Source organism: Salarias fasciatus, chromosome 16, assembly GCF_902148845.1.
Source record: "Salarias fasciatus chromosome 16, fSalaFa1.1, whole genome shotgun sequence".
Classification (NCBI taxonomy): domain Eukaryota; kingdom Metazoa; phylum Chordata; class Actinopteri; order Blenniiformes; family Blenniidae; genus Salarias; species Salarias fasciatus.
The window spans coordinates 33,547,884-33,572,989 of record NC_043760.1 but is presented as its reverse complement, the minus strand read 5'-3'; the positions used below and the strand labels follow the sequence as shown (position 1 = coordinate 33,572,989).

The following is a 25,106-nucleotide window of genomic DNA, read 5'->3' as shown; positions in this document are numbered from 1 at the left end:
ACCCTGAATCATCATCCATCATACACCCTCTCCCTCTCCAGTGGTGAGTTTCCCCGGCCGGCCCTGTGGGAGACCGGGGCTCAGTTTCTGACGGGGAGTGTCTGTCTTTCCAGAGTTTACCAGTTTGGGATAAATAAAGCAATGCTACATATGGATTTAAAGCCAAGCCGTGCTGTTCATGTCCAGCACCAATGCTATGAAGCACATTATCTGACCTTTCCTTTAATGCACATCATTTATTTCAACTGGTAAAAACGTTTCACTCATGTATGATAGTATGTATGTATGTTTTCCCTCAGCAGTTTGTCTTAGGAGTGATATATATAAGGAGTTATGGCTACTTTAACTGGGTAAAGACTATTTTAACAGAGTGCGTCACACATGCAAGACAAATATTTTTTATATTTCAAAGTATCAGAGAATTACTTTACTCTGAAACTATTTTTTTTTCGACTGTCAATGGCCTGCTTAGTAACAACCCAGCAATTCATCTGGCTTCAATCATCTCAAAATGTTCAAATGATTCACTGTTGGGTGAAATGTTGCTGGAGTCCAGAAATCACAGATGCATTAGTCACGTTTCTCCCATGTGGGGTTTTTCATGTGTTCATTCGATTGGACAGAATCAGAATGTCTTGACTGTTGTTGTGTAAAACTACAATTTTTAAATGCAAATCCTAAAGTGTGTAAGTAAATAAATAAAAACATGATGTAACATAACCCTCAACATGTAAGACCATCACTAATTTAAAGTTTCAAAAGCACTCACATTTTTTTAAACTTAAGCATACGACTCAGAAATGCTCTCCATGTCCAATCAGGAAGCTGGCATCAGGAAAAGGTCAGTGTGTTGGAGCAGTGGTCCTCTGAAGGTATTGACACTATTGGTCATTTCTATGCAGAAGGTGTGTTTCTACCCTATTACCAGCTGCTACAGAGATACAGTCTGAAGGGTCGACTGTGACTTCTGGAAATATTTACAGATAAGAAGTATCAGTTCGATGTCAGGCAGACTGATTGATAATCTAGTTATGGAGTACATGAAGCAGCCTCTCAGCTCTACAATCACTCCCAGGGATTCAGTAACATTTCTGAAGGCATTAAAGTGAGCTGGGAAAAAGATTTGGATCCTGAATTTGAACCAAACGGGTGGGACCAAATGTGGTAAATATGTGAGTGAGACCAGGAGCAGATTTATAAACTAAAGTACTGCCCAGACGCTGAGGGGGAGGATTTGATGGAAATGAAGAAGTGAAAGAGGATCTCCTATCCAGTGCATTGCTCAGACCTTTATGGGGACCGGTCGGTGGGTCTGGAGCTGGTTGGGTTTCAGCTGTACCATCCTGTCCAGAGCTCTGTTTACTGGAGACCGGGCTTTTGAAAAGTACTGACTGTGATTTCCATGGAAGCTAATAGCAACATGCTGAATTATTTGAAGACAGCCAGGACTGGCCCCGGTGTGCTGGAGGGGCTGCTGCCAGGACTGACACGTTTCAGAAGAATGCCTGGTGAGAAGACCGAGTGGCAGATATAACAGCATGGGAAAGACCAGCCTTCAATGGCCAGCTTTAGGCCTTTACTTCATCATTATTATTGTAATGACTTTTATCGTTTTTGTGTGTGTGTGTGTCTGTGTGTGTGTGTTTTAAAGAAAAGCGTGTACCATGACCGTGAGAAACACACAAATATGAATTACAAACAAGCAAAAAAACCTCACCAGAATCAGCTTTATTGGTCAAGTTTATACATGACAAGTACGGAATTCAACTCGAGCTTTTCGGTCACTCTACGTTAAGAAAAAGAGAAACAAACAGCTAGTTCTGGAGAGAGAAGTGCTGGAATTATATTAGAGAATGGTAATATAGATACATATAAACATTCTGAAAACAGGAAGTCCCAATATTTGAAACTGAAGGGCCATGGTACCATCGGGTGATGCCATCATTGGCATCTTTCATCGGCAGCAGCCAACTCAGAGCCCTGTGATCAGTCTCTGTCCTATCTCAGGCTCTCCAAGGCCCACTCCAGAGCCCGGCGCTCCTTCTCCATGACTGAATTCCGTGTTTCATGGGGTTTTAGCTTGCAGTTGATGAAAGAACTGGCCTCTCTTATCCTCACTCTCCTTGTGCTAATACAGCATCAGTCTGTACAACAGAGTCTTTGAAAAGTCTGGTTTGCCAACACTGGGTGCTGCATGTCACTTTCTTGAGCCTGTGGAATGCCACTCACACTCCTTGGGTCTACTGGAAGGGTTTTTTCTGTCTTTTGTTTTGGTTTTACTGATCAAAGAGGAAATTGCCTCCGGATAGCTAGTCACATTTCCTAAACTGCTAGGTAGTAATGGTCACACTATATCCACTGCAACCCGAACAAAAAGGCTTCTCCATCACTGGCAGTGGACATGAAGGTGCTCTGTCTGATACTGTAATACCAGCAGTGGCCTGGCGATCTGGACAGGGAGCTACAGAACTTGTCGTATAATGCATTTATATTCTAACTACTATGTTGTGATCACTCCTGTAACCATTGTATTAATCCACATTCTAACTCATTATATTATGATTTCACTTATATACGATTTATTCACATTTAATGAACATGTACTAATTCAACTTCTGAATATATTATTCTCCTGTGTGTATCCTATGCTTGTCTCATGATTCCAAGGCCTCCAGTACAGCAGATTGTAACTGAAAGCTCTCTGTACATCCTGAAGCTGCTCGAGGCCGGCCAGGGTCAAAGCAAGGAGTCGTTCATACTTCCGACCCCTCTTCCAGCTGACTCCCCTATTTTCTCCTGAGAAAGACCTGATTATTTCTTCAAAGAACGTGTGACCTTCGTGAACAATTACTGTCTGTTGGTCTTCGAGAAAAACAACCCTGTGACAGTCAGAGTGTTATCAGAATGTAACTATCAATCATGTAACCCAACAGTATAACTTCCCGAGCAAAGGAGAGATCGGTGCCATTTTCTGCTGGAGACTCTGATGCTGTCCAGATCTCAGGCGTGGTCCAGGACTCCTGTTTTTCTTTTATTGCTAGCATTTAGGTTATCTCCCTGTCTGAACAACTTTCTATTGAATTAAAGATCTTGTGCAGAGACTTCTACGTTTCGAGCATTTTTAATCACTCTTTTCTTCAAGTTTTTGCTCAAGTCTCAACAAACTCCACAATCTCCTGTGTAATGCTGGGCCAGAACACCTCTGTTGAATGCGTGCTAAGGTGTCACGTCCCGCACATCAGCGTCCTCCGAGGGGCGCTGTATGGCTGTGTTGTTTTTCAGGTGGGCGGAGCTGGGAAGGCTGTTTTACGGAAGCGTGGGGCCGGCTCATCACCTGATGGGTTTCAGCTGCAGTTCTCCGTCGCCACTATTTAAGTGGCGTCCTGACTGGATGCAGTGTTCTGTCCGGATCAGCATACCCTGTCGGATTAGTGTACCCGGTATGCTGGTTTGGCAGCTGTGTCTGTCGGGTCAGCCTACCCCGTCAGACTAGAGTGCCGGTATGCTGTGTCTATCAGGCGAGCATACTTATCAGAGTAGCATTCAAACGTTTTACTATGATGCTCCAGTAGATGATTATGATGCACTGCAAATAAATATTTATGCATATAAATCCTACAGCCATCAGGGTAGCATACTCATCGTTTTGAACAATTGAATACAGACATAAAGTATAGTATGCAGTGTTTCCCCTAGGATTGGCCCCTTGGGGGGGGGGTTAGGGTTAGGATTAGGGGGTCAGTCCTCGCCGTCGTACAAAAACTCGAAATAAGGAATTTGAGTCATAATATGTTTTAATCACAATATAACATATATACATAATACAGAAAAACTAAATAACTAAATTTTAATAAATAAAAAACTAAAATAATATATTTTTTTTATCTCTATCTTTATATATCTATATTAAGTTTCATCACGGGTCCCACTTCCCTTCGTTCTTTTATCATTTTTAACACTCCGACACGATTGAGAACAACAACAACAACACATGGTCCTGCTACATGGTCGTAATTCCCTCATGGCGCGTCACTGTCATCAGAGGTGGTTTTTCTGCAGCTTCTTCATTTTATGGCTGAAATAACTCTATATTTGGCCTGTAGTTTGTTGTAGAAAGTAAAACACGAGACGCGCCACTGCAAACTACTGTTTGTGTGTGGTGACCTGTGGGGGGGGCAGTGTGACTGTTTACAAGACGGAGGGAGGGGGAGTGGACACCGTGGAGGTGCTGCAGCGAGTGCCGACGCTCTGGACGCGGAAGCGCCGTGCGCGCCACGAACGTCTCGGCGCCGGCGCTTGGCTGTTCGCGCTGGAGGCGTGTCTGCTGCCTGCGCTCTCCGCGCTGGTCCGACTGCACTCGGCCGGATCTGTCTGCTCTCGGTTTTCACATTTAAAGAGCATTTTAAAGAACGAAGCGTTAGAACGAAGCGAGCGGCGCGCGCAGCGCACCCCAGCGCGTTGTGTGCGGGCAGTCAGATAGGGTAACATGGGAGGCGATCAGAAACTTCGTGCGCAGCGCTTCCAATCCAGTGTGTCAGGACAGCTGTGGAGCGGCCTTTATGCAGGAAAAACTAAAGTTTGCGACCCTTCTAAGGGGGGCGGGGCGCCCCCTAATATAATGGTAGGGAAAACACTGGTATGCTGTTCCAATGGCTGAATATGGACATGAGAATAAACAAATCATTTTTAAATAAATATAGAATAAACATTTTTAATGACTACGCTGGATCGTAACATCTGCTATATCCGGACAGCTGCATGCCTCACTAAGCTGCTTCCTGCCTTCCACCGCCCCGCCTGCCAGACTGACACCTGGTTCTGAACCCTGGACTGCCCCCGAGCCTCGCCTCGGGCCACCTTGCTTCTGCAGACCTCTCGACCCACCGCCTGGACTCTCCGACTTCTGGTTCTAAAAATAAACCAGCTCTGATCACATCCCGATCCGCCTCCTCATGCTGTCTGCTCCTGAGCCTCCGAACCGCACCAGAACATACGGTCTTTTCCCATCCCTAAACAAGCATGTGCAGGAACTGCTCCAGAACCACCACATCAGTCACAGTTTCCACTGTATGCTCCTCCGGAGGAATCCACCTCCTGGCCATGTCCTGAAGACACACGTACAGCTCATGAGCATTTCCTCGGCTCTCATCTTTGCATCTCTGAAGCGCCGTTGGTACCAGTCTCTATTTATTTCATACTTGTGTGGTACAATTGACCGAGCAATAAAACCCCTTTTTGGAAATTCGCATGCACAGTTCGTGATCCAGCATTAAGAAAACCAAGGCAGTGATGCAAAATATATTACGGTTTATTTTAGAATTTTGCTGAAGTGTAACAATTTAGATAAAATATTTTGATAAGCACCATAGCCCAAATAATCAAAAAAAGTAAACATGGGATTCAGAAATTAAACAAATTGAATACACACAAAATTAATAAAGAAACTCCAAATCAAACAATTAATGGCAAACCAAAAGAATTCCAAACCCATATCTTCTTCTATCTTTAAAGTGCTGTAGTGCTTAAAGTGCTTAATGTTAAAGTGCTTTGAGTCTGTGCACAATGTGCAAATGGGCAAAGGGTAAAGTGCTTTTAGTTTGAGGTAGATGTTAAATACTAAACACTAAACACACAAACCCAAAGCAATCCCTTCATTAACTCAAAGAAACACTAAACACTACAGAATTAAGACAGGCTATCAGTGCTAAGGGGGACAGGGGAATTAATTTATTAGAGATATCTTCTTTAAAACAATAGTTACTTTAAGACAGTACTGGAATTAGAGAGCTTAATGAAATCATGTTTAGAGCTTAAAGAACAGCAGCGGCCAGCTATAAACAGAAAAATGTTTATGAAAAACCAGCCGATTGCCTAAACATCGTGTTTTTGTAGATTTAATAAGCAACTTACGTTCAGCTCGACACGGACCGCACCCTGCACCCGAGCTCTCAAACGCCGAACCTAACCACCGGTGGTCAATCAGCTGATTACGTAGCGTGAAGAGAGGGAGGGGACCGGGTGGTGCGTTCAAGGCCCCTCCGCTCACAGAACACTTCAATCACCCACTCGGTTACATTCTTCCCCCCAAAATGAATCGGGACCCACCGATTTAAAACAGGACCTAGGACCAGGGACGGAATATAGCCGTCGCTGAACTACTGGCACCCTGAATCCGAGAGGCAGCAAGCCCTTGTTCCTCATCCCTAATAGACAAAGGGAGGCGATGTGGATTGGAATGCTGGCCGGCTGTTTTGCGGTTGGATCTCCTGATTGGCGGCTCAGCACTATGATGTGCAGTTGGAACAACCGGTGGAGGAGTGGGCGGACTTTGGACAGCAGGCATGCTCAGGTGAGGGCGCACTGCAGGTGATGAGGCAGTGCTACCGGTGATGATGGCGCACTGACAGACTCCTCTGACCACCACCCAGGCTCCAGCTTCAGGTTCCTCATTCACTTGCTCCCTCTTCCGCAGATACATCTTGCGGCCATACCTCTTGGCTGGTCTCCGGAGGAGGTAGAGCGGCCTTTAGAGCGGTACGATGCACCTGCCTTACTTGGTTTGAGACAGTCAACAGGGCTATTGAATAAACCACACCTCCTGGTCGGGGAGATTTCACAATTTGGTAAAGTGTGGAGCCCCAGGCATCTTGAATTTTTCTACGGCCTGGACCAACATCCCGCAGGTACACTCTCTGGCCTTCATGCAGTGGCTCACACAGCGGTTGGCTGTCATGTCGCTCTTTCCTTTGTCGTGCAGCCAACTCCATTCTATTCTGGGCAACGTCCATGGCCACCTGCAATCGCCGACGATGCTCCACCACCCAGTCACACACCCTTCCAACTTCAGGCTCTGGAAGATTGCCAAGGAGGAAATCGACAGGCAAGTGAGGCTCTTGGCCAAACATTAACAGATGGGGCGACTCACCGGTGGACTGGTGGGAAGTTGCATTATACTGGAACACCAGCTGGGGCAGATGACTTGGCCAGTTTTGCTTTTCTTCAGGAGGGAGAGTGCGGAGAAGATTGTGCAAGGTCGGTTGACCTCTCACACTGACCGTTGCCCTGTGGTCTGTAAGGTGTGGTGGTGGCTCTTCTGGACCCATAGAGTGCGCACAGCTGCTGGACAAGCAGGCTTTCAAAGTTTCTTCCCTGGTCCGAGTGTATTTGGGCTGGGACACCATACCGATAAAACCATTCTCGAACCAATGTCTTTGCCACCGTCTGGGCCTTCTGGTCACATGTGGGAACTGCCTGCGGTGAACTTTGAGAATACGTTCTGTCATGATGAGCACCAATTTCCCTCCCATCACGAGCCGGCTCTAGAAGTGTGAAATCAATGCGAGAACTGATTGGGTCTAGATGCAAGAAGGTGGCCCATGGGTGCACGAATCTTGGGCTGGGTGCTTTTGGCGACCACGCAGCGTTCACAGCTCTGGCACCAGTCCTTTCTATCCTGATCCATTCCTGGCCAGTAGCATCGCTGCCGCACAAACCTCGGTGGTCCGCTGGATCCCTTGGTGGCCATGGTTTTGGTGGAGACCCTTCAGCACCTCCTCCTGCAAACACTCAGGCAACAGAAGTTGGAGTATCTCCTCACCTCCATCTGATCTCTGCAGGCGGCGGTAAAGCAGTCCCCTCCTTCTGCACGATGCGATCCCACTGCTTGATCAGCCCCGCGCTCGAGGGATCATCCCTCCTGCTCAGCACGACTCGGAAATCTCTGTTGGCTCCAGAACAACAGGAAAGCTCGATAGCAGGGTCAACACGCTGGAGCATCTTCAGATCCCCTGGACTGCGGGAAGGAAGGGCAGTGATTGTGGACTGATGGGCCTCCTGATGACGCTGGTCGATTGTTTTCTGCGATCGCCTCAGGAACTCATGTGCCAGGTAGGTGACGCTCCAGCTGATCTCGGTCGTTACTGGGAGGTGCTGCCTAGAGAGAGCGTCAGCATTTCGATTAATCCGCCCAGGCCGATACCTCACAACATAATCGAAGGCGGACAACTCAGCAACCCAGCGTTGCTCAGTAGCTCCCAGCTTGGCCGTATACAGGTGGCTCAGTGGATTGTTATCAGTCCATACAACACAGTGGTGGCCCCACAGGTAATCTTTGAACTTCTCTGCCATTGCCCACTTCATGGCTGCCATTTTCCAGCTTTCATGGAGCTGTAGTTTTTCTCAGCTGGATGCAGGCTGCGACTGCCATAGGCCACTGGTCTCACTTTCCCTCCTTGCTCCTGTGACAGGACAGCTCCAAATCCACAGTGGCTCGCATCTACCTCAAGGATAAATGGCAGAGTGAAATCAGCAAACGCTAATGCGGGAGCACTTACAAGGCGGGACTTCAGGGCATTGAAGCTATCTCACACTCCTCAGACCAAGCGGTTGCCCAGGCATGTCTTCCGCCCTTTCCGCTTGTCGGGGCTGGTCAGATCTGCAACAAGCCGATTGAGTGGGCTAGCCAGCTTGGAGAAGCCGTCTACAACCTCCGATAATAGCTGGCGAAGCGATGAAGGACCGAAGCTCCGAGACGGTCTGCGGCCGAGGCCAGTTGGACACCGCTGCTATCTTGGCGGGATCGGTGGAAACTCCCTCTTTGGAAATTCGATGCCCCAGATATGCACCTCCTTTTTGAAAAATTCACATTTCTCCAGTTTAACTTTTAATCCTTCCCGCTGCAAACGATTTAACACCACTTCGAGTCGCTGTAAGTGTTCATCAACATCTGAAGAAAAGACAACTATATCATCAAGATACAGTAACAGAGACTGACCATGTTGTGCACCAAACATTCGCTCCATGAGCCTCTGAAAGGTCCCGGGCGCATTGCATAGTCCAAACTCATTCGGTTAAACTCATATAAGCCGAATGGGGTGCAAAAGGCAGTCTTTTCTTTGGTCACTTCTGTCACCGGCACTTGTATAGCCGCAAGTACAATCATAGTGTGAACCACCGAGCTCCGGGACAACGAGTCAAGCGACTCCTCAATTCGTGGTAGTGGAAAAGAGTCTTTGAGTTTTCTTGTTTAGTTGCCTGTAATCCCACGCACAGGCGCAGGCCGCCATCCTTCTTGCGGACGATCACGATGGGGGAGGCGTAGGGGCTGCTGCTCTCTCGTATTATTTGGGCCTCCAACAGCTGATTGATGTGGGCTTTTACCGACTCGTATTCTGATGGCGGTATGCGTCTATAACGTTGACGCACAGGGACGGTGTCTAACAGAGGGATATTGTGTGATATAACCCTGTACAACCTAAGTCGCCATCGGAAAGCTGAAAATACTGACTCGTACTTCAGCAATAATGCCCTAGCTTTTTGCTGTTCACCTGAAGTTAACATTGAGAGGTCAAGCCCTAAAATTTTCTCCCGCACTGACACCAACCCTTGCAGTGTGTGACCGAACAGTAAGCAACTAAAGAATCAAGCTCACAGGGAATTTCCGATACTCCTGAAGGTAAACTGACTACTTCAACAGGGGACACAAAAGCGAAAGGACAGCGAGGCTTTAAAGTCACAGTGGAGGCACTAACATTAGCAACCGGAATGTATGCTGTTCCTCTGATAACACCTGATCAAGGATGGGGATATAAAACAACCCAGGCGGCAAACTAAACCCGTGACCCAAGGGCTCAGCAAGTGTCCGCTCCAGTAGAACCTGCTAAAACAGAACAGGTAGCTGCAACAAATTTGGTAGTTCCCGCCTGAACTACAATTGGCTTTCGACCCTCGGACTTTAGCTATACTCGCTCGGCTGGGCTATAGTGCCCCTCAGCTTTTTGGCAGAGCTGAAAAGCAGGTAACCAGGGTGCAGGGACGTCTACAACAGAGGGAGGTCAAACAAATCAGGGCCATACTGATGAGAAAGCTGTCTCATAGAATGCTTTTATGACATTCATCCCAATAATAACTGTGTGGGAGTGGAGCTAGCCTGTTCTGGAGGGTCTTTTACAACCAAAATACCTCTACGTGGAATTACTCTCCCACCCACTTCAACATCGGCTCAAGATAACCCAGGTAAGGGATAGATAAACGTTAGCGGCTTCAACTCTAGCCAGTGACATGACTTTAATTCACCTTGAAGATTTTGCTTGAAGAACGACTCTGAATGGTTGAAACCATTGACCCAGTATCAAGGATACACTGAACAGGAACCCCGGCCAATTTCACTGTGACCTGAGGACAAGGGGAAATTAAACTTTCCATTTCACCCTCCACCATGATGAGCCTAACCCATCCCTCCTAATGTCTGGCTCCTGACAGTAGGGGAGCTAGTTTTCCGTCTGCTGGTGCTAGTGGGGGCCATCGCTTGAGGGGAGCGAGCTGAAGAGGACCTGAACGAACACGTGCATTACAGTGACGGAGCAATATGGCCTGGGCTGTTGGCAGCGATGGCAGGTAACACTATTTGGACCTGGGGACCTAGGAGTAGGAGACTGCATAGCGGCAAGGGTTTGTGTGATATGTGCTAACTGCTCTTGTTGCTTCTGAACTAAGCAGTAAGGGAAGCAAGTTGGGTAGCCGTATCAGGGGGGGTGGAGGGACCTGTGGGGGCACATTAACATTTTGGGTGGCACATAATGTAGGCACAGCATGAAATTTGCCCTACCCTCAACAACCCCGCCCTCACGCTCCCATTTTATGGCTTCAGAACGGACATCAAGCAAGGTGCAATTAGGATTTTCCCTCACTAAACGCTTTAGCTCTCTTCTTAAATTAGGATTATTTACATTTTCTACAAATTGATCACGCAACAGTGTAGCAGAATTAGTCATTCGGTATGGAGCATTAGCAACAACTCGTTCCATTAAACAAAACAGTGCATGTGAGAATCTTGTAAAGTTTCACCATTAAGCTGTCTTCTTGAAAAGAAATCTTCCTGGAGCAAAATGTAAGGTTCTGACACCCATAGAGTTCTTTCAAGATTTTAAAAACAGTCTCTGGATCTTCTCGTTCAGCAACAGTTCTATATTTAATTTCATCACGCGCTTCACCTTCTAAATGGTCAAAAATAAACCCAGCCTCGTCTGCACGGCCCACATGTCTCACCCGCATGCTTGCACGGACCTCCTCAATCCATTCATTGATGCCAATCCCATGAGTTCCCCTGAAGATTGGACACTTTCTTTCTCGAGGCAGATAGATGATCCGATCTGTAGTCCCAGCACTGTCCGCTTGTCCTGCTCGACTTGGCCCGGCGTTGGCGCTGTCCCTCTCTTGCACCAAACGATCTCGTTCATCCTCGAGCTCACGGACCCTCCTTTGAAGCCGCTGCACTTCCTCCCCCATGGTTCGACGTGGATGGAATGGACACCAGACACCAGGGATATTGGTCTCGTCCCACGGTGTGCCAGCTGCTGGTTCAATTAAGCTCTAATTGATTTATAAAGTTCGAGTTTTTTTTTTTTTTTTTTTAAAATAAAGCTCTCACAAAAAAACACTACAGCAACTTATCCAAAACTAAAGCCACACTGCCTGGTGCCAGATCCTGCCGACAACGCCACTCTGTGGTACAATGATCCGAGCAATAAACCCCTTTTTGGAAATTCGCATGCACAGTTCGTGATCCAGCATTAAAGAAAACCAAGGCAGTGATGGCAAAATATATTACGTTTATTTTAGAATTTTGCTGAAGTGTAACAATTTAGATAAAATATTTTGATAAGCACCATAGCCCAAATAATCAAAAAAGTAAACATGGGATTCAGAAATTAAACAAATTGAATACACACAAAATTAATAAAGAAACTCCAAATCAAACAATTAATGGCAAACCAAAAAGAATTCCAAAACCCATATCTTCTTCTATCTTTAAAGTGCTGTAGTGCTTAAAGTGCTTAATGTTAAAGTGCTTTGAGTCTGTGCACAATGTGCAAATGGGCAAAGGGTAAAGTGCTTTTAGTTTGAGGTAGATGTTAAAATACTAAACACTAAAACCACAAAACCCAAAAGCAATCCCTTCATTAACTCAAAGAAAACACTAAACACTACAGAATTAAGACAGGCTATCAGTGCTAAGGGGGACAGGGGAATTAATTTATTAGAGATATCTTCTTTAAAACAATAGTTACTTTAAGACAGTACTGGAATTAGAGAGCTTAATGAAATCATGTTTAGAGCTTAAAGAACAGCAGCGGCCAGCTATAAACAGAAAATGTTTATGAAAAACCAGCCGATTGCCTAAACATCCGTGTTTTTGTAGATTTAATAAGCAAACTTACGTTCAGCTCGACACGACCGCACCCTGCACCCGAGCTCTCAAACGCCGAACCTAACCCACCGGTGGTCGATCAGCTGATTAAGTAGCGTGAAGAGAGGGAGGGGACCGGGTGGTGCGTTCAAGGCCCCTCCGCTCACAGAACACTTCAATCACCCACTCGGTTACACTTGGTCAGAATGGCTTGCTTCATGTCATCATAATCGTGCACCGAGTTAATGTCGTGGCCACATGAGCTTTCTCTGGCCTTCCCTGATAGAGGACTAACCAGGCGAACAGCCCGCTCGGCTCTGCGGCCAGCACAGATCACAGCCCTTCTTTCAAAAGTTGACAAGTACACTTCAATTTCTTCTGCCTTCTGTTAGCTTTGGTAAAGACAGCTCAGGCTGAAACATCACCGGCGCTCCTGGAGGTACCTGATTGGTGGAAAGCCCCAGGTCCTCTTCTGTGAATGTTAAGGAGTCGGCCAGGGTCGACAGCTCTCCCACTGCACCACGCTGGTCCTCACTCAGCACAGCGGCTGTATCCTTGTTCCAACAGTGTCTTTCCCCAAAACAAGCCTCCCTTCTCTCCTCCCATTGCTCACTCTCTCTGATGGATGTTTTAAAGGTTCGGCCAACTCCAAACATCGTGAGCTGTGGGTCGGGCTGGGGTCGGGCCGCGGGCCGGGGTCGGGCCGCGGGTCGGGCGGTTCCGCTGGCACTGTGCGTTTCAGCCTGTTTCTCCGCGGCGCCTCCAGCCCGCTCCACAACAGCCCCTGTGCCGGCTGACCTCGCTCCACCGCCTCTCTCACCACCCTGTGCGTTTTTGCTGCCGTGTCTGTCATTGCCAGCGTTTTGTCCTCCTGAGGCTACTTGGCGCTCGTGTGTTTTTGTGTGTGCACGTCGTTGCCAAAACCACTGCCACCACTTGTCATCTCCACCTCAAGAGAAGGAGCCAGAACGCAGATTTCTTCCAAAATGCAGAATTTTATTTTGGTAATTCAACCGTTCAACAGGACAGGCAAAAGACAGGTACACTTGAAGAGCTCCTCACGGAGCTCTCTCGGTCACCTGCCTCACCAGCTGCAAGCTCTGGAGAGGTCTCCTCACCTGAGCCACACCTCCCTCTTTATTGTGTCACCACAGGTGCTCTAATTATCCCCACTCTCACAGAAAATGGTAAATGTTCTACACTTATAAAGCACTTTTACCCTGCATTGACAGAGCCCAAGTGCTTTACACTGCATTATCACATTCACCCATTCACACCACACATTCACCCACCAGTGGAGGCAGCTGCCATGCACGGCGCTGAGTCCATCCACTGGGGGCAATTTGGGGTTCAGTGTCTTGCCCAAGGACACTTCGACACGCAGACAGGGGGAGACAGGAATCGAACTAACAAACCTCCCGATTGTGAAACTACTGCTCTCCCCACTGAACCACAGAAAAGAAACTAATAAACCACTCCCCTTTTAACATACCATAACTTTAATACTCTATTGAAAAAGATGCAATGATAGGATAAGTTATTATGGAATAAGAGTGAATATGATGATTAAATTGATTGGCCTATCAAAGAACATAATAAGCTATGGTAATCTTTTATACAGCTCAATTCCCAACTCAAAGTAACACAAAGCATACTCTCAATTACCCCACAAATAAGGTGTGTGTGTGTATGTGTGTGTGGGTGTTACACAGACAGGGCAGCAGGCCCGTGAAATCCTCCCTTCACATACACAATAACATCTTCAACACGGTGTCTACAGTGATGTGCCACAGGCAGGGTTCTCGGGGAGTGCAGGTATTTTAAGCGTTAGTCTTGACAGTGGATCCTGAGACTCTGGTTACTGAGAGGTCATCAGGTCGCGGTCATAGAATCATCCACTGAGATCCAGTTCATCTTCTGCATAGAAACAGTTTCAGAGTCTATTTGTTGTTTATTTGTTGGTTCTAGTTGTGTTCAGTGCTGTGGAACGTCTGCCTGATGGCAGCAGTTCAACAGGTGACGTCCAGGCTGGGAAGAGGCTCCTGATACCCGTTTCACCCCAACCTACTGGGTCTGCCTGGATCGCCGTGGCGACGGACTGGACAGCCTGGTGGTCCGGGTTCTGAGTGAACAGTCTGAGGTCAATCCATAACATGCGGCATGTCCGCCTAGCATAGGTACGGAGCTGTAGGAGAAGGAAGCATGCTGAGTTGAGTAGCATTTTCAATTAATACGCAGGACCGTGCCCACATATTGCGGATTGATCTAGGACTGTTTCACCCTGCATCATCCCGTCCACCACAGTCCCTCACAACAAATTCAACATTTTTTGAAAGGAGTCTCAGACCTGAAAAGTACAATCCCGCCGGGAACACACTGGACGCGGAAGCGTAGCGGACGGCGACGGAACGTCTCCGTGCCGGCGTTGGCTGTTCGCACTGGAGGCGTGTCTGCTGCCTGCCTCTCGCTGGTCACATCGGCGCACTCGGCTGATCCGGCTGCTCTCGGTTTTCACATTTGTTCCCTCGTCTCGCTCTGCAGGATGGATGTGTGGTTTGGTGACCTGTGGAGACGACTTCTCCTCCTGTCCTCCTTTTTTTCGCATCACATGAATCTCTGTCGCTGTGTGGTGGAGTGTGTGTGTGTGTGTTTGATTGGGTGTGTACGTGCGTATGTCTGTTTGTGTGTGTGTCCATCTCTCTTGTGATAGACAGACAGACAGACAGACAGAGACAACACCGTAACTAATCATCATTTAATTTATTTTATTTTGAAAATTGACCGGATTCTCTTGCCTTTTCTGTTTCGACTTCCTGTCTGGTCCGATCTGCTTGATCCAGCTTGACAATGGCGCTCTCGCCGCTCGCGGCTCGCCGTGAAAATAGAACGAAACGGAGCGGGCGCTGCAGCGAGCCGCTGGCGCCCCCCTTGCGCGTTGTGTGCAGCAGTCAGATAGGTTTAACATGGGAGGCGATCCGGAGCGCTGTGCGCGGCGCTACTGCACGCGGCGTCCAGTGCGTTCGGGCCGTCACTGGCAGGGCTGTCGAATCTAAACCGCCTTCACCCTTCTGGGTGTGGTGAAGATTTTACCCTTTTTTTTGTGTGTGAAGTGATTTTTTGAGTGATTGGTTTGAATCTGAATTTAGGCAGACATATATTTTTTGTCATATGAACACAGTGAAAGTGTATTGTTGTTATTGTTGTTCAGCAATTTATTTTGGTTGCAAAATAACTAACAGAATTAAGTAAATATATTTCTCAGCAAAGAATGCTGCTTCATAGACATTAAATACATATTTCTTCAACTGAACTCTGTTCTGGCTTAAATTAAAACAATAGAAATATTCAGTTTATCTTTAACATAGCTCACCCGTTTCACTTAAAATTGCATCAATTGATAGAAAACACTCCTGTAATAATAAGAAGTACATTGTAAGAAAAGTGCAAAACAAGTCTGTGCAACAGTTAAAAAATGAACTATTTGTTCCTCAGAGCTGTGCCACTGTAGCTACACTCTCATGTTAATTTACTGAAATTGATGAAGTTTATTAAAAACACACTATAATCAGTAACACTTTGTTCGCCAGATTTAATATTTCATATAATTAATATGAGGATGCCAGAGAGTTCTACACACTGCGCCTCGTGTTGCCGTCATGTTCTGGACTTTGTCTCATTGGAGGGATGCTGTGGGTTGAGTCCTGGCTGCATGTTCTGCCTGTGCATGTGTGTTCTAGTCTAAAAACAGTCTAAAAACATGCACACGCTGGTTTTGAAGATAGTGGGGCAGTAACTTCAGCAGAATGGGCTGAAGGAAGGCTCAGTGAACGACGTCATTTGTTTCGTTTTCCAGAGTTGTTATGATGGAGATTAATGAGACCCTGAGAGGAAATGTCTGCCTTATAACACACATATTGTTTGTTTGTGTTCTAAGATGATCAAGCACGATGGAGATTTGCTGAGACAGATATGTTATACCTCAATCTTATTTCAGCAGGTGTTTGAGGATTCTTCCTGGAGATTCTGCTGTGTCCTATCTGTTTCTTTCTTCTATTTTCTTTTCTTTCCTCAGTCTTGAAAATGACAGAAAGATTGAATCTCACATATTTAACCATCAGTGGGTATGTAGAGGTCAGCAAATATGGATATCTTACTTTTTCATTTCACTTTCTCTGTATGTATCATAATTCTCAGTAATTCCACGATTGTGTACCTGTCTGGGCTCAACAAATCTGCAGGAACAATGTACATTTCATTGCTGCTCTGTCGGTGAATCACGTTTATACAGTACCAACATCTACCCCGAAGCTTCTGATAGACTCTGTGTCTGTCCGACAGACCATCTCTTATCAGGCATGTCTGCTTCAGTATCTGATGTTTTACGCTTTGGGTGGTGCAGATTTCTTGGTTCTGTCAGCCATGGCTTTGGACAGATACGTGTCTATCTGCAAACCTCTGCTGTATCCAACTATCATGAGGAAAAAAACGGTGACTGTCTTACTGCTTGTAGCTTGGTGTCTGCCTACCTGTCAGGTTGCGGTGTCGACTGCAGTGAGTGCTAACCAAACGATATGCGACAGCATCTTGAGAGGACTCTTCTGCAATAATTCAATTCTGAAGCTTCACTGCAGGAGGTCAAGGGTGTTAACAGCTTTTGTCATGATTGGGTTGGTCGATTTGGCCTTGCTTCCTGCAGCTTTCATACTTGTTACATATGGAAGGATACTTATGGTTTCCTACCAAAGCAGCAAAGACTTCAGGAGAAAAGCAGCCGAAACCTGTTTACCTCACCTGCTGGTTCTGATTGGCTTCTCTCTTTTGTTTGCATATGACACACTTACAGCTGGACGGAAAATAAAAATATATTTCCCCAAAGTTGCACGTCTAATCATGAATGTACAAATGGTTTTTTATAGCCCGATCTTAAATCCAATTATATATGGAGTCAAAATGAAAGAAATCTCAAAACACATCAAGAAGATGTTTTATAACATCAGGTTAAGGTAAGTAATACTTGAACTGTGTGTGTGTGTGTGTGTGTGTGTGTGTGTGTGTGTGTGTGTGTGTGTGTGTGTGTGTGTGTGTGCGCGCACATGCATGCTTGTCTAAAATAAAAAAAACAATTTAAAATAAAAAAAAAGTGTTTATTTTATCCACCTCTATATTGTGTTTGCTGGATTCCAGATTCCATCACTGATCGTCTTTCTCAGCGACTGACGTCATGAAATCTGATCAAGGAGGTTTTCACAGCTTTCAACAGCAATGCCATTCATGGTGTCGCAAAATGCAGTCTATGCTCTTTTCAATTTATTTTCTAATCTATTTTTTGACTTTATGCCCAAATAAACACAACAGTGAATCAACAGCAGTGTCCTGTCTGATCATTATGGATGACTAATTATCTCACAATCTAAATCTTTTTGATGTCATTTACTGCGTTAAAGGGCAACTCTGTTTTTTTGACACCTGGACCTTATTTATAGGTGTGTCACGCTCATATACTCACTCAGACAAACATCGTGCAGCTTGGAGTCCTTCAGAAGTTATTTAGATCCAACCAATTAAGCTGACCCACCTGAAGACGGTAGATGAGCTGACTTTATGATAACACTGGCGATGGATGAAAAATGTAGCCGAAATGAACGATTTTGCAGAGATTATGTCCCGCGCTGAAGCACCCTTGCCGTGGCCGCCGGTAAGTGTGGCTTAAAGCGATACTTCAACATTTTGGCAAACTGGCCCATTTAGCGCAATTCCTTAGTCATTTCGAACAGCATACTTACTTTTTTTGTGAGGGCGAGCTGTTGTTTATTCTGTGGTGAGTCGAGGAGGGCTTCGCAGCGGACACAATGGAAGTGGATGGCATTTTTGGTTCCCTTCGTCAAACTCATCAAATACACAATCCAACAACCCCAAAACACTTTGGTGGACACGTTATAATCCACACATTCACTACACTGTGGAACACCAACAAATAATATTATAGCGTTACGACACTGAAGCAAATACTGGGAACTACTTTTTCTTTTGAAATCACTACGCCCAGACGCCATGTAGTAATTCCGTCTTAGCAATCTTCGCATAAATAACTCAATCTGGTAATTTTGCATTAATATTTTTACAGTGTAGTGAATGTGTGGATTATAACGTGTCCACCAAAGTGTTTTGGGGTTGTTGGATTGGTTAATCGGTTGGATCTAAATAACTTCTGAAGGACTCCAGGCTGCACGATGTTTGTCTGAGTGAGTATATGAGCATGTACACACCTATAAATAAGGTCCAGGTGTCAAAAAACCAGAGTTGCCCTTTAAACCCCTCATCCCTGCATTTTCTGATAGATTATTTGAGCTGCCGGACATTTGTTATGAAACAACAACGGAACATTTTGATAGTAAAAGCCTTACGTTTAGTTTCATTGCATTTAGTCAGATATAACATGTGAAGTCATTGGACAAACCCTATTCATGGTTTGCATAAAATAAAATAATTGCTTAAATGTTACATTCCAAAGGTATTCGTCTTTCCCATAGTGATATAAAACGGTTGCAGACACTGAACACAAATTCTTGAAATAAACACAGGCTTTATTTGGTTCATGATGTCTTATTTGTATAGAACAAACAATTGACAAACAGTGATCGAAAAAACAATGTGGTCATACTGTGATGGACCAAGACCTGAGTGTTTCAGCTTAACTGGCCACTCTTTTTTACAATTACAGGCCTGTGTCAGTTCACAGAGGACAAAATCACACGAACCAGCATTCATGGGCAGAAAGAGGTTATCTTTATTACATAGAGCAAGACTCAAAATTTAAAAAAGCTGGGGTTGGTACTAGAGGGGCTCAGTCACTGACAAAAGGGAACAAAACAAAACATGGCAACTTGGTGCTCAGCGCTGCACACAATCAGGATTACATCGAGAGATGTTCCAATACCATTTCTTGCCTCCCGATACCAATTCTGATATTGTTACTGCGGGTATCGGCCGATACCGAGTACTGATCCGATACCAGTATGTTAAAAAATGATATCATGCCACGCCTGCATGACTGTCAGATGATTATCATTGTGGTGAGGCCTGGCTCAGGTTAAACCCTCCAACACATGAAGCAATACAGAAAATTCAAGCCATTTCTTTTTAAATAGAACAGTGTAAAAACAGTAGTGCAAATGCCCATCCATCCATCCATCCATTTTCTACTGCTTATCCGGGGCCGGGCCAAGGGGACAGCAGTCTCAGCAGGGATGCCCAAACTTCCTTGTCCCCAGACTCTTCCTCCAGCTCCTCTGGGAGGATCCCAAGGCGTTCCCAGGCCAGCCGAGCGACAGTTAGTCTCTTCAGCGTGTCCTGGGTCTTCCCCAGGGTCTCCTCCTGGTGGGACATGCCCGGAACACCTCTCCAGGAAGCGTCCTAACCAGATGCCCGAGCCTCCTCAGCTGGCCCCTCTCGATGTGGAGGAGTAGCGGCTCTACTCCGAGCTCCTCCCTGGTGACTGAGCTCCTCACCCTGTCTCCAAGGGAGTCCAGCTACCCTACAGAGGAAACTCATTTCGGCCGCTTGTATACGGGATCTTGTCCTTTCGGTCATGACCCAAAGCTCATGACCATAGGTGAGGGTGGGAACGTAGATTGACCGGTAAATCCAGAGTTTCGCCTTTCAGCTCAGCTCCTTCTTCACCACAACGGACCGATACAACGACTGATCACTGCAGCTGCTGCACTGATCCTCCTGTCAGTCTCACCTCCATCCGTCCCCCACTGTGAACAAGACCCCAAGATACTTAAACTCCTCCACTTGGGCCAGAGTCTCTCCACTGACCTGGAGAGGACAGACCACCTCCTTCCGGTCGAGGACCATGGCCTCGGATTTGGAAGTGCTGATCCTCATCCCTGTCGCTTCACACTCAGCTGCGAACCGCCTCAGTGCATGCTGTAGGTCCGGGTTCGATGAAGCCAACAGGACAACATCATCTGCAAAAAGCAGAGATGAAATCCTGTGGTTCCCGAACCGGACCCCCTCCGGCCCCTGGCTGCACCTAGAAATTCTGTCCATGAAGATTATGAACAGAACCGGTGACAAAGGGCAGCCCTGCCGGAGTCCAACATGCACCGGGAACAGGTCCGACTTACTGCCGGCAATGCGGACCAGACTCCTACTCCGGTCATACAGAGACCGGACGGCCCTTAACAAGGGGCCCCGGACTCCGTATTCCTGAAACAACCCCGACAAGACACCACGAGGGACGCGGTCGAACGCCTTCTCCAAGCCCACAGAACACATGTGGACTGGTTGGGCAAACTCCCACGAACCCTCAAGCTCCTACGGAGGGTTTAGAGCTGGTCCACTGTTCCACGACCAGGAGGAAAACCGCATTGTTCCTCCTGAATTCGAGGTTCGACTATTGGTCGAATCCTCTTCTCCAGTACCCTGGAATAGACTTTCCCGGGGAGGGTGAGGAGTGTGATCCCCCTATAGTTGGAGCACACCCTCCGGTCCCCCTTTTTAAACAGGGGGACCACCATCTCAGTCTGCCAATCCAGAGGTACTGTCCCCGACCGCCACACGATGTTACAGAGACGTGTCAACCAAGACAGTCCCTGCACATCCAGAGACTTAAAGCTAGGGTTGGCGATCTGAATGAGATGCATTTTTTTAAATACTGGTTAAAATGATCTTTATGACCCGATAGGAAGCAATTCAGAGCGTGTTCTTAAAGTAGTTTGGAAAATATCCGCTATCTACAGCAGGAGTAAAACAGGAAAAACAGCAACCAATCGTCTCGACGGGACACCTTTTTTTAAACCAATCAAATTCCTTCGCCATTCGACCTGCCCCCTGCGCGTACATTACAATGGCGGGCACTGGCCCTGGTTCAGTGCGCGTGTAGAAGGACGGCGCGTCGTTGCAGAATGGCAGAGAAGAATGTTTGGGGGTTCACTCACCGTTGAGTGCGCCATAACTTGGCGTAATGCAAATAAAGAAAAACGAAGAAACGAAGCACTGAGGACAGGTTACGCCAGGAACGCACCGGACGCGGATGCGCCGCGCGCACCGCGAACGTCTCCGCGTCTCCGCTCCTAACGGGAGCTCCTCCAATGGGGTGGGAGCTGGGTGGGGCTGGGCGGAGCCTTGGGGAGATGCTATATTCATGCTACATGCTAGTTTTCCAAGATTGCCAACCCTAGCTTTAAGATACTCAGGGCAAATCTCGTCCACCCCCAGTGCCTCGCACCCGAGGAGCTTACCAACCACCTCGGTGACTTCAGCTAGGGTGATGGACGAGTCCACCTCTGAGACCTCAGCCTCTGCTTCCTCCACGGAAGACATGGCGACGGGATTGATCAGGTCCTCGAAGTATTCCTTCCACCGTTCAACAATATCCCCAGTTGAGGTCAGCAGCTCCCCACCTCCACTGTAAACAGTGTTGGCGGAGACCTGCTTTCCCCTCCTGAGGCGCCGGACGGTTTGCCAGACTTTTTTTGAGGCCGACCGATAGTCCTCCTCCATGGCCTCCTGAACTCCTCTCAGACCCGAGTTTTTGCCTCCACAACCACTCGGGCTGCAGTTCGCTTGGTCTGCCGGTACCTGTCAGCTGCTTCTGGAGTCCCACGAGCCATATATGGCTCGATAGGACTCCTTCTTCAGCTTGACGGCAGCCCTTACTTCCGGTGTCCACCACCGGGTTCGGGGGTTGCCGCCACGACAGGCACTGGAGACCTCACGACCACAGCTCCGGGCAGCTGGTTCAACAATGCAGGTGGAGAACATGGTCCACTCGAACTCAATGTCCCCAGCCTCCCGCGGTATATGAGAGAAGCTCTCCCAGAGACACAGGCTGGGACCTGGTCTGGCCACAGGAAGTGTCTCATATTGCAAGACCCTAATTACTCTCTGACACATCCCACCATCTCCACAAGATGTATTCTTTACCTTGCAGTCAGTTCAACAGGAAAGGTTTTCTAAAACTGAGCATATTCATCTATTTGTGCTATAGTTCCACACCTACCTCAAATATGACCACATTAATTAGATTTCAGGTTAATCAGCTTTCCCAAAGCTACATCGCTTTCAATGACTATTTCAATAAGATAGAGGAAAACTGATTAACTTTAATAATGTTTCACAATCAATGGACGCTCAGACACCCACTAATGGGGTGAAGAAACAAGACGGTAAACAGTAGCAACACAGGACTCCAGGGCTTCAAGAGTTTGTTTACATTGTTGGCTGTGAAGAGTTTAATGAGATCCATGGAGAGCCAATGAAGCATATAAAACCTGCCGACAATGGTGATTTTGGAGGTAAAGAATAAGCAGAAGTTGTGTCTTTTGCAACAGTCATCAGTTCTTTAAGTAAGCTTTCTATGGACAAGTTAACCAGTCAGTTCAATGTGACATATATAACTTTGGTTGGGCATGTGGAATTACTGAAATACAGACATTTGTATTTTGTGATCATGTTTATTGTATATACTCTGATATTGTTGTGTAATTTCACCATCATATGCCTTATCATGACTCACCGAAGCCTCCGTGAGCCGATGTACATTTTCATTGCAGCTTTGTTGTTGAACTCTGTTCTTTTCAGCACTGTGGTCTACCCAAAGCTTTTAATCGACTTTTTATCAGACAAGCAGGTCATATCCTTTTCACTATGTGCTCTTCAGAGTTTATTTTTTTACTCCCTGGAAGGTTCTGAGTTCTTACTGTTGGCAGTCATGGCATTTGACAGGTATGTATCAATATGTAAACCTCTGCAATATCCTACGATCATGAGAAAAACTACTGTCAGCATTTTGCTCATTTTAGCATGGCTGGTGCCTGCTTGTCATCTATTACCCTCCTTTTTTTGGGTTTTCTCCCTCAAACTCTGCAGATTCACCTTGAAAGGGATCTTTTGCAATAATGCAATGTCAAGGCTTTACTGCCAGAGGCCACAAATAACATATGCACTCTACGGTGCCTTCATTATACTTAACACTACATTCATGCCGTTCCTCTTCATACTGTTCACCTACACCAGGATCGTCATCGTGTTGTACAAAAGCTGCAAGGAGGTCCGGATGAAGGCAGTTCAAACATGCCTGCCCCACCTGCTTGTTCTGATCAGCTTCTCATGTCTGTGTTCATATGATATCATTATAGCTCGTCTCAAAGCTGGCTTACCCACAACTGTTCATTTTGTCATGACTTTGCAAGTAATTCTGTACCACCCGCTCTTCAATCCAGTCATATACGGACTGAAAATGAAGGAAATTTCAAAACACCTCATGAAGCTGTTCTGTAGAAGAACAGTTAACAAATAGATCAAAAGTTCCTGCCTGTTACCCAGTGAACTGTATAGTTTTGGGATTAGATTTCATAAAATTGTGTAATATCAGGTGTGCTCATGCAGAATGCCATGTACTCGAACGCATTTCAACTTTTACATGTATGCTTTTTCTGTTTGATGCTTATTCTTGCCTATCTACTTAAACAATGTAAACCATGTCTGTCTCAGGGTTGCCTGGTCTCGGTCCTGAAGGTGCTGTATATCTATATATCACATGTGACTGAAGTGAGGTTGTGATGAATCTAAAGGCTATCAGAAAAATGCAGGACAACTGATTTCAATGAGGGGCTCCTGTTTGGGCTTTTCCTCAAGCTTGAGAATAAAAACAACATGAGACTGAGGAGCGCCACAGCAGGGAGAGAGAGAGACAACATGCAGCATGTCACCCTGTGGGATTCAGTTTGACATCCCGGCATTTCACCATCGACTCAGAGATATTATTTTCTTTCATTTTTGTATATTTATGTATATTTTTGAATAAATGTAATGAATAAAAGTAAAATGTGAATGTTGTGTGATCTTAGTTTAATTGTATTTTACATTTTGAATCCTTCTGAAGATGGCTGATGTCACGGTATAAAGAGAGTTTCTATGTGTTTGTGATAGACTGTCTAATATTATTTCCAATGATGAATTTACAACCTCCTGCAAATAATATACCAAATGTAATGATGAAATCAAACATGAACCCAGATTAAATGTTTGACATGCGCTGGTTGCAGATGCTTAGCATTGATTTATAAATAATTTACTACCAACAGATCAGCATATGATATTTTTTGCTTTACTCACATTCAGCTCAGTTTGGATGGTTTGTGAAAAGTCCTGAAGAATGAATCAACTCCATATGTGACCTTGTTCCTATTTAAAAGCATTTAAATCCATTATTGGTGCAAATTTAAATAATGAACACGACAGTGTTGTTGAAGGTTTTCAAGATGATTTTCAAGTCATCTCATTTCAGTACAATGAAAATGTGTATAAATCTTCAAATTCATTCAAACTTGATTTGAAACTCATGATTTATGGAATGAAGACACAACAAAATGTTTATCTTGGAATAGTCTAAATTCTTCAACAATGTTTACCAGTGTTTACATCAGTGGCCTTAGCTGAGGAGGCCTGTTCACAAGGTCTATTCTGTAGAGTCAGGATTTATGGAAGCTAATATGGGGCAAAAATCTCTTGAAAATGCATTAGCTAAAATGCTTTTCCCTTTAAAGGTTATGGCTGCATTATATGACTTATAAATACATTTAATAATCAATCATACATTTTCATTTTCATCTTTAGGTTGCACATTTTGTGTCACAAATAAAAAGAAAAAGCAAAGAAAGATTGCTTTTTCCTGCTAATAATGGAACAAAATTCAATTTGACTTTTCAACCTGAGCGACGCAGGAGAGATGCGTCACTGAACATGCTTCCTTGTATGTAGGAGTTCTTGAAGGAAACATTGCTGCTCATCGTCTTCCTCAGTATAGCAGCAGCGATGCTGAGGACCAGTAAGAAGGCTCCAGCAACAAGCAAGAAACAGGAGGAAGGAGTTGAATAGAAGACTTCATTAATCTCACAGTGGAGCCACC

At 45.8% G+C, this 25,106-nt stretch overlaps 1 protein-coding gene and 1 pseudogene across 1 annotated transcript; both read left to right on the top strand.

Annotated features, from left to right (window-relative positions):
• The first annotated feature begins 16,267 nt into the window (after window positions 1–16,267).
• Window positions 16,268–17,194, top strand: LOC115402742 (olfactory receptor 10AG1-like; annotated as a pseudogene).
• A 5,359-nt stretch (window positions 17,195–22,553) lies between these two features.
• On the top strand, window positions 22,554–23,495 carry LOC115402741 (olfactory receptor 6M1-like). The gene is made up of 2 exons (XM_030111265.1): window positions 22,554–22,921; window positions 23,213–23,495. Exons 1-2 carry the CDS (start codon window positions 22,554–22,556, stop codon window positions 23,493–23,495), a joined length of 651 nt encoding a protein of 216 aa, XP_029967125.1.
• The last annotated feature ends 1,611 nt before the right edge of the window (window positions 23,496–25,106 follow it).

Bases quoted from the DNA above. Each gene is read 5' to 3' on its own strand.
- LOC115402741 (XM_030111265.1), top strand. From the start codon at position 22,554: ATGGACAAGTTAACCAGTCAGTTCAATGTGACATATATAACTTTGGTT. The intron at 22,922-23,212 runs GTATGTATCAAT...CACCTACACCAG, and splicing joins GCAGTCATGGCATTTGACAG to GATCGTCATCGTGTTGTACA.